General features: G+C 37.3%; 1 protein-coding gene across 1 annotated transcript; it reads right to left on the reverse strand.

Annotated features, from left to right (window-relative positions):
* Positions 1 to 6,725: 6,725 nt before the first annotated feature.
* On the reverse strand, positions 6,726 to 7,373 carry LOC135223122 (uncharacterized). Its single transcript, XM_064261626.1, has one exon. It carries the CDS (start codon positions 7,371 to 7,373, stop codon positions 6,726 to 6,728), a length of 648 nt encoding a protein of 215 aa, XP_064117696.1.
* Positions 7,374 to 10,181: the final 2,808 nt, after the last annotated feature.

Here is a 10,181-nt window from a genome sequence, read left to right on the forward strand (position 1 = left end):
TTGATGAGATGGGGCTTAGGAATCCACTGCAGAGAGATATGCTATCTTAAACCTACTCTCCCTGCTGTTGGTTTTAACTAAACATTGGGACCTTTAACTCCTTTACTCCTCCTATAAATTTTCCCCCTTCCCTTCTTCTTCTTTCGTTGATGATCTTGGCATGTTATTGGATTACTGAATTGACTGCTCTTCTCACTAGATGGAGGGTGGAATTGGACGGCATGCCATTCCACCCGTAAAACTAAAGTACCTGACGTGGTCGAGCGAGGGAAAATTTTTATGTCAAGCCATACCCACAGTGCTGGGTCTGATCTCGACGAACTGACGACCCTTAAAGCAATGTGGGTGTGGCGTATATCCAGGTGAGGGTCCCAGGGCAGTTACCTGTGTGTGTGACAGTTTTGCTCCTCCCCCAGTTGGGCCTCCTTGGTGAGAGGGACCCAGCCTGGACGAAATTTATTTTCCTCGTTTTATGGCAAACCATATAAACCTCCCCCAAACACCAATGACAACCTCTTGCTCAGAAAAGGACAATACGGTACGTAGCCTCTTGGAAAGGGATCTAGTTTGGTAATAATGGTCCCTTATACTCCTTCTAACCCAAACCAGTATAGTTTTGGGTTAAGGAGGAAAAATCTAAACAAGGAAAAAAATAGGAAGCTTGGGTGAATTGAAGTAATGCCAGGTGTGTTTGAGCCTCCTGCATATGATAAATTTTTAATTTTGCCCCTAGAAGAAGGCAATATAGAAGATTCAGATATTTTTGAAATATATAGAGAAATAGTTACATGTTTAGACAGAAAGCCTAAAATTTCCTCCTTAGGGAAAGGGCATTTATTGATAGAGGTACAGTCACCATCTGAAAGGAGCAAGTTGAAAGAAATTGAAACAATTGGTGGTAACAAGATTAAATGTGAGCCTCATAAAACTTATAACCAGAGCAGAGGTGTCATTTTCTCGAAAGCTCTAATGAAATTTTCCGAGGAGAAATTATTAAATGAGTTAAAAGATCAAAATGTTACAGAGGTCAAGAGAATAATGAAAAAAGAAAATGGAATACTCTGTCCACAGCCTTTATTAATTCTAACATTTGATTCCTTGAAACTCCCAGAGATACTTTCAGAGGCTTGGTATCAATTTAAACTTAGGCCATATATTCCTTCACCTGGGCAATGTTTCACTGCCAAATGTATGGCCATGTGAATACATTTTGCTGTAGGAAAGCAAAGGGTGAGGTTGAAATATGTGTAAACTGTGGACAGGAGTCACGTGGACCATGTAGCAATGCTCCAAAATGTGTGAACTGTGGAGGAGAACATCCAGCATCAGATAAAAAATGCGAGAGATATCTCTTTGAAAAAGAAATAATGGCTGTCAAGACCAAAGAACGTACTAGTTTCTTTGAAGCAAAAAAGAAGGTAGCAAGCAGCTTTAACCCAGGAATTTGCACCTTTGCTGCAGTCTCCAAAAGAAGAGAAATGCAAAACAATTCATCAAATAATAATTCAAATCCTAGAACTCAATTGAACAAGAGATCTTGGAAGTGATGATTGTATTATACTTCCTAATAGTAAAAGCTTAAACTCTAGAGTAGACAGCTTTAAGACAGTCATCTCGGATCCATTGTCTTCTCAAGAGGAACAAAATTCCTCCACCCTAGATGGACCTTTGAGTCCATCTCCAACATCAACCTTAGAGCTGCCAATGGCAGCCTTACCATATACCTCTGAGGAGCTATTAGCCACTCCATTACTTCTTTCTGGAGACTCCAATAAAAACATTTCACCTAAGACAGAGGAGCCAGCAGCTCCTCTTTCTGGAGACCCCATTAATAGCTCACCACCTAAGACAGAGGAGCCAGCAGCTCCTCTCCCTCTTGATTTGAGACTGCCTTGACGAAGTTACGCATTTTCAGCTGACGGCTGAAAATGCATAGCGGGCAAGAGGGCTTTCGAACTGGGAGAAATATCTCCCAGTTCGAATCCAAGTCTCAATTTTTCTCTTACTTAAATTTGTTTCTACTCTTCTACTATCTTTAACTCAGTTGCTCAACCTAGCTGTCCCGCCCTCTTCACTAAAACATTCTTACAGGTTGGGCAGGGGCTAGGCTTATGCTTATTGGCTCTTTCTTGATCCAAATGGCAGAGAGACTATCGGGGCGGAACTACCTATGGGGGACTTGCCTGCGGAATCCGGGAGGTATAGTCTCTACGGTAGGACTCTCGGCATTCTTTCTGGTATGCCCTCTATTGTAACATAAATGGGGATGATTGCATACTAGTTATGCCCTCAGTCCTATCAAGCGGGTTTTGCTTACACTTGAGCCACTCATGTTATGGCAGAGCTGTCCCTTCGGGGTAGGGTAGGAAGTGGACATGTGGGAGTCAGTCTCTGCTGAGTTTCTTTGGTGAGAGAGGGGCTGGTGCGGTGGGCTTGGTTTTCTGCCTGATTTGCAGTAGGTTTTTCAAATTTCTCTTCACGGATTAATGATTAACCCTTTAACGCCGAAGGGGTATAATAAAAATCTTCTCCCGTATGCCAATGGGGTCTCAGAGTGAGCGCCGAAGCAGGAAATTTTTTTTTTTTTTAAATCACAGCGCGCTTAGTTTTCAAGATTAAGAGTTCATTTTTGGCTCCTTTTTTGTCATTGCCTGAAGTTTAGTATGCAACCATCAGAAATAAAAATAAATATCATTATCATATATAAATAATGCGATATATGATAGTGCGAAGAAAAAGTTTCATATATACAGGCGGTCCCCGGGTTACGACGGTTCCGGCTTACGACGTTCCGAGGTTACGACGCTTTTTCTTAAATATTCAATGGAAAAATCCGTCCTGGGTTACGACGCTTGTTCCGAGGTTACGACGCTGACGCTTCCGACGCTCCGAGTTAACGACGCTTTTAAAAAAACGCATACTATGATAAAAATCCTTTATAGTTTAGCACAGTATATTAATAAAATAAGTTTCTGGTTAGATTACAACAAAAATTTTGAGATTATGATGATTTTCGACACTTTTTATGTTGTATTTTTCTATGTTTTTTAGTGACGCCTCATATGCGGAACTAGTTTCCGAGCGAATGAGTACATACTAGTTTACATATAACAGTCCAAAAGCGCAAATAATGAAAAAATCATTGCTTGTTTCCAGTAATAATAACAAAACGAAGTTTCTGGTTAGATTACAACGCAAATTCCAAGTATCCAAAGAGAGACATTATCCAGTAATTTGATCAGAGAGAGAGAGAGAGACGAGAGAGAGAGAGAGAGAGAGAGACGAGAGAGAGAGAGAGCAGAGAGAGAGAGAGACGAGAGAGAGAGAGAGAGAGCGTCGTCTTCCGACGCTCCGATTTGTTAAGGACAGAGAAGTGTTCGTTTCGTTAAACGGCCTCTGACTCATGCCAGTAAATGTTTTGTTGATACTAATAATATAAGCCTATTTAAAGATACGTTTAGTACTTTAATTAGTCTATATGATACGTAAATAGTAATCAACTGTTCTTGTAGCCCTCAATATTTGGCAAAATCGAAGTATCCAAAGAGAGACATTATCCAGTACGTAATTTGATCAGAGAGAGAGAGAGAGAGAGAGAGAGAGAGAGAGAGAGAGAGAGAGAGAGAGAGAGACGCTTTGGCAACAATGGTCTCGGGGGTTTTTATAGCTTCCTTCTGCTTGATGATCGTGGATATTGTAGAAGGATTTCGACCATACTCGTTGCCAAATCGACGATATGAACGCCACGTTCATGCTTTGCTATAATTTCATGTTTTGCTTCCATCGAAATCATTTTCTTGGGTTTTTTCTTATCACCTGCTTTGTCTTTAGCTTTGAGACCCATGGTTAATAATAAAATAGACAAAATAACACGAAAAATAGGCGCAAATACAACGAACTAAACAACGACGTGTTAACATGCAGCACCAACAAACAAACAGACTGAACGCCATTTATCGGTCGCCTATACAACTAACACTCATCGCAAAATCGTATCTCAAATATTTCGTTGTATATCAAAGCTTGTATTTTCGCAAATTTTCTGTTATATCTCAAAACATTCGTATATTAGGGCAATCGTATGTCAAGTTTCCAATGTAATTTGATCAGAGAGAGAGAGAGAGACGAGAGAGAGAGCAGAGAGAGAGAGAGACGCTTTGGCAACAATGGTCTCGGGGATTGACGTAACGTTTATTTTCTGAACAGATAGGACAGAGAAGTGTTCGTTTCATTAAACGGCCTCTGACTCATGGCAGGAAATGTTTTGTTGATACTAATATATAAGCCTATTTAAAGATACATTTACTTTAATTAGTCTATATGATACGTAAATAGTAATCAGCTGTTCTTGTAGCCCTCAAGATTTTGCAAAATCACTCCAGGTTGTACATAAAACTTCAAGAATGTAGTGTCACCAGAGGATTACAATAGTTTTTACCTTCAAGAACCAGCATTCTTTTATGAAAATAAACTCCAGGTTGTACATAAAACTACAGGAAACGACATGTAGTGTAAACCAAAGGATTACAAGTAAGGTTTTTATAACTTTTTATTAGTTTAAGACATATTTCCAAGCGTCGTTCCGGCTTACGACGATTTTCGGCTTACGACGCGTCTCAAGAACGGAACCCCCGTCGTAACCCGGGGACTGCCTGTAATTGTATTCAAATTGCGCTGTGAGCAAATCGGTTTAAGCTAACAAGTTGATTTTTTTCGTTGTATTGTACACTAAATTGCAATCATCTTGGTATACAACACATTGTAAAACGATCAAAGCAACACAGAGAAAATATTATCACAAAAGGATGCATGAATTCATAACGCGCGGACATAAAATTTTTTGTATTTTTCAAAAATTCACCATAAATCTAAATATTGTTCTCGAGACTTCCAATTTGTTTCAAAATGAAGATAAATGATTGAATATTACTATACTGTAAGAGTTTTAGATTACAATTGCAGTTTTCGACCATTTCGGACGAGTTAAATTTGACTGAATGTCGAATTTTTTTGTGTATTTTTTTTATATGCAAATATTTCGAAAATGAGAAAAGCTACAACCTTCAATATTTTTCGTTTTATTCTACATGAAATTGCGCACATTTTCATATATAAAACACTATGAAACGCCTAATTTGAAATGGAGCAAATATTACGAGAATGCAACATACGCATTTCGGAGATTTGCGGCGGAGAATCCGCGCGTGGAGGGAAGAAAAGTTTTTTTTTTAAATTCACCATAAATCTAAATATTGTGCTAGAGACTTCCAATTTGTTTCAAAATGAAGATAAATGGCTGAATAGTACTAGACTGTAAGAGTTTTAGCTTACAATTAAGTTTTTTGACCATTTCGATAGAGTCAAATTTGACCAAACGGGGGTTTTTTTCTATTTATTGTGATTTATATCCAAATATTTCGAAAATGAGAAAAGCTACAACCTTCAATTATTTTTTGTTGTATTCTACATGAAATTGCTCACATTTTCATATATTAAACTTTATGTAATGGCTAATTTAAAATGGTGCAAACATTACGACAATCGAACAAAAAAATTTCTGATTTTTTTCGGAAGAGTTACCGCACGGATGTAAGAAAATATATATATATTTTTTTTTCATAAATTCACCATACATCGAAATATTGTGCTAGAGACTTCCAATTTGTTGCAAAATGAAGGTAAATGATTGAATATTACTGGAATAGAAGAGTTTTAGCTTACAATTGCGTTTTTTGACCATTTCGGTAGAGTCAAAGTTTGACCGAAGGTTGAATTTTTCTTTTGGCACTTATCGTTATTTATATGAAAATATTTCAAAACTGATAAAAGCTACAACCATGGGTTGTTTTTAGTTGTATTGTGCATGAAATTGCACACATTTCCATATATAAAACTTTATGTAACGGCTAATTTAAAATGGTGCAAACATTACTGTACTGGGATGTTCAAGGATGGACATAAGTAGTAACAGTTTTTATTGCCAACTATAGGTTTCAACCTGAAATATATATATTCCATGTAATAAAAATAATACAATCCAACCAGCCATACAAATTTTGAATTTTCCCAATTTCATTAGAAAAAAAAATATTTGTCCTTAATACAAGCCTTCTAGTAAAGTACATGAACAATCCATATTGATATGTGTATGTCTAACAATAACTGTTTATAGCAATGTAAATAAATACCACTATAAATTATGGTACTGTAGCCACTAAAGCACTCGGCATCAAATTAAATGTACTCATATCATTAAACATTACTGTATTATATACATAGAATCCAATTACCAATAAGGGCATTCAATTGAAATACGTATCATATACATCATAATACTCTGTATTGCACTCACTTCAATGGCCTCACTATCACAGGCCTTGAACCCCAGTAGGAGATTGCCAAACACAAATATCCCATCACTTGCCGGCCTTACATGTCACAGACTTCATTCTTGTGTTTATATCCCCAATAATAACACCTGCCACCACCAGCCACCACCACTCAACACAAAAGGCAGTACCATTGTGGTTAGAACATTTTACGGCAGTTCGCTTTCTCCCGCTAACCGTGCGACACTGAGATATGGGTAAGACAAAAGATATTCCAGATGCGCAATAAGTTACAACTCGCTCCAACCCACATCAACATTTTTTAAACAAATATATCCTTACAGTATTATGAGGTTTATCATGTGAGTGATACACTCCCCCACCATTAGTGACAAATTACCGATACCCTATCCAATAGGGTAAACATGTATGATTACATTGTTCTTCTATTGGTAATAACACCACCAACCTGTGTACTGATCTACACATAATCTTATCCACTTCACCATCATATCCCTTCCCATGCTTATACCTTAAATCAACATCTCGGACAATGCCATCTTGTCCTGGATTAGCTCTAATTACCTGTGCTAGTTTCCGTGCCCCTCTCACAACATTACTATCTTGCACAAGTACCACATCTCCAACTCTTACATTCCTCCTTGTTGTATGCCATTTCTGCCTGATTAACAATGATGGAAAATAGTCTCGTTGCCACTTTTTCCAGAAGGATTCTGTTATACTTTGTATAAACTTTAATCTCCTTTTGTGATCCCCACTAATATCGTACATCCCACTTGGACAAAAGCAAGTGGACCGATCAAGCAACAGATCATTGGGACAGAGGTAACCCCCCAACTGTAAACTAAATCCAGGTTTTGTTCCAATTGGTCTTTCATTCATCAGATTAGCAATACCAAACAAAGCAGTTTGTAACTCTCCAAAATTCAACACAGAATCTCTCACACTAATACAAAGACACCTTTTGACAGATTTGATCAGTGCTTCACTTGCCTCATTATACCAAGGTGCATCACTAGGCATATTAAAGATCCAAGTTACCCCTTCCTTTTCTCCAATGGTTTTTATTTTCTTGCTTGCTGATATCAACTGAGTCCCCTTATCTGAATAATAATAACTTTAGGAGCTCCTCTAATAGCAATAAACCTTTGAAATGGTGGTCGAAAAATCATCAGTACTGTATCCTTCAGCCAAATCCAAGTGAACAGCTCTAGTAACTAAACAGTTAAATATAACACCAAAGGCTTTACCATGAGTTCTCTTTTTAACCGTGTCTCTTATTGTTAAGGGTCCAAACAAATCTATGGGTGTGTAATAGAAAGGTGGAGCAGGTTTCATTCTTTCTATCCTCATTTGACCCATGCATTGGTCTTCTAATTTCTTTGTTAACTTCTTACATGTCACACATTGATTTTTTATTGCCTTTATTATTTTTCTGGCCCCTTGAACCCAGAATTTTCTTTGTAATTTTGCCAAAGTAGTCTATGCCTGCATGGTCAACCCCATGTACATATGATATATACAATCTAGTAACTGGATGATTTGCTGGTAGCAACATATAGTCTTCTCTATTCCAATTTTCCTTTAGCCACTTAGAAATTCTTTGTCCTACTACTATGACTCCATTCTTAATTGAAGGTCCTAATCTTCTGAACCTCACTTTCCAATCAGTCATGTCCCTTTGCATCTCTCTAACCCACATTAGTTCGCTTTCAATAAAATTCCTTGAAACTGTTGGTTCCCTCAGCATGCCCTTTAAAGGATCGCATTTGAAAACATTCATTACCCTGCATGTAACTCTTAGTAGTTTTTGTAATAATCACTAAATCTATTAACATCAATCATGTGTATAACATGGTTCTGACTTACTTTAGCAACAGCCATGACAACACCTACTCTATCAGTAAATCATTTTCACGATTTTGTTTGATAGGCCATTTTGAAATTGGTAATGTTAGGAATTTTGGTCCATTTTGCCAGGCAGAATTTTCACCAATTTTTTCTGGACTACACGGTTTAGAGGTCATATCTGCAACATTTTGAATGAATCACCCACCACCATTCCCTTGAAATCCAGTTTTTTATTTGTATCTCTGCAATGCGTACAGCAACAAATGTGTTGAATCCATGGGACTCCTTTTGAATTTGTGATCTTACAATTGTTGAGTCAACTATGGTATAAACTGACTCAAACTCCCATGAAAACTCCTTTACTATGGAGTTCTCTCATCCTAGCAGCTATGAGAGCACCACATAATTCCAGACAAGGAATAGACATTTGTTTCCTGGTGCAATCTTATTTTTTTGCCATTATCAGACTTGATTTAAACTTATTATCACTGATTTGCCACCTCACATATGCACAAGCCCCATATGCTTACGTGCTACCATCAGAAAATATTACTAGGTTCGGCTTACCAAAAGCATTAGATGGCTTTAAGGGTCTTCTAAAAGTTAATGACTCCAGTCCATACAATTCTTTGAAAAATGCTTTCCATTCGTTCATCATGGAATCATCAAGTGGATCATCCCACTTGATTCCACCACCATTCGAGTTACTTTTGGAAATCATGGATCTCATCAAGATCTTAGCTTTGAGTAATACTGGTATAACCAACCTAATGGATCATACAACGATGCAATTTGACTCAATATCTTCTGCGTGTTAATATTTCTGGAAATTTATAATCAAATTCACCTATATCTAAATTTGGACCACTCCTAACCTTTCTTATTCTTGGTGTAAAGTTCAGTCTTACAAGCAAAGGAAAAATAGTCATCTATAGGATTCCATTTTAAACCTAAGATTTTCTCACTATCAGATTCTATTATTCTTATATTGCAGTTTTCATAATGCCCACTGACTATCAAGTGCTTTATTCTGAAACTTCCCTGAGACATACCCTTTCAGTATCTTGTATTAATTTGATTGCATTCTCGATGGACATGCAGTAGAATACAGTATATCATCTACATATGTATTATTAAGAATCATATCTTGCACATCCGGGGATTCCTTACCGAATTGTTCTACTGCATGTCTCAAAGCTACCATAGCTATAGTACCACTGGGCCTATCTCCAAATGTTACTGTGGTAAGAACATACTGATCAGATGGCCTACTATCATCCAAGTCCCTCCATACAAATCTATGTATATATTCATCTAGTGTGCTGAGTTTTACAGTATGGTACATCTTTGCTATGTCACCCACTATGGCTATATTATCTTGCCTAAATCTACACAACACTCCCAGCAAACTGTTCAAAATATCAGGCCCCTTAGCCCAAAAATCGTTTAACTTCTGTCCCATATAAGATGCTGAAGAATTGAAGACATGCGCACTGGGGTTGAACTAGATTCTTGCTTCAACACCTCATGATGATGAATATAGTGAATTGCACATTGTACTCTTGAATCTCCTTATTGGTTAATTTCCTAGCTACTCCCCTTCTAACCATATCTTCAATCTCTTTCTGATATTTTATTGCATACTCATTCCCAAGTTTCCTTAATCTATTCTCTGTTGTTCTTAACCTGTCATTTGCTACCTTTATGTTATTTTTCAAATGATTTGGATCTCTTATCCAAGGATACCTTACAACCCAGCATTTCTGTTTCTCGTCATACATTAATCCTTCCTCAGTCAATTTCATTTCCTTTTCTTCTTTCAAACTTACATAATTGGGTCCAGGACAACCCTATGCACATACATTTGATACATTGTGGATTCACCTTGTTCCCATTTCTTCTATGGCAAAAAATTTATCTAACTGATCCTTAAGATTTTCTGTTGGCTCAATACTGATTTCATTCAAATTTACTGAACTT

Source organism: Macrobrachium nipponense, chromosome 8, assembly GCF_015104395.2.
Source record: "Macrobrachium nipponense isolate FS-2020 chromosome 8, ASM1510439v2, whole genome shotgun sequence".
Classification (NCBI taxonomy): domain Eukaryota; kingdom Metazoa; phylum Arthropoda; class Malacostraca; order Decapoda; family Palaemonidae; genus Macrobrachium; species Macrobrachium nipponense.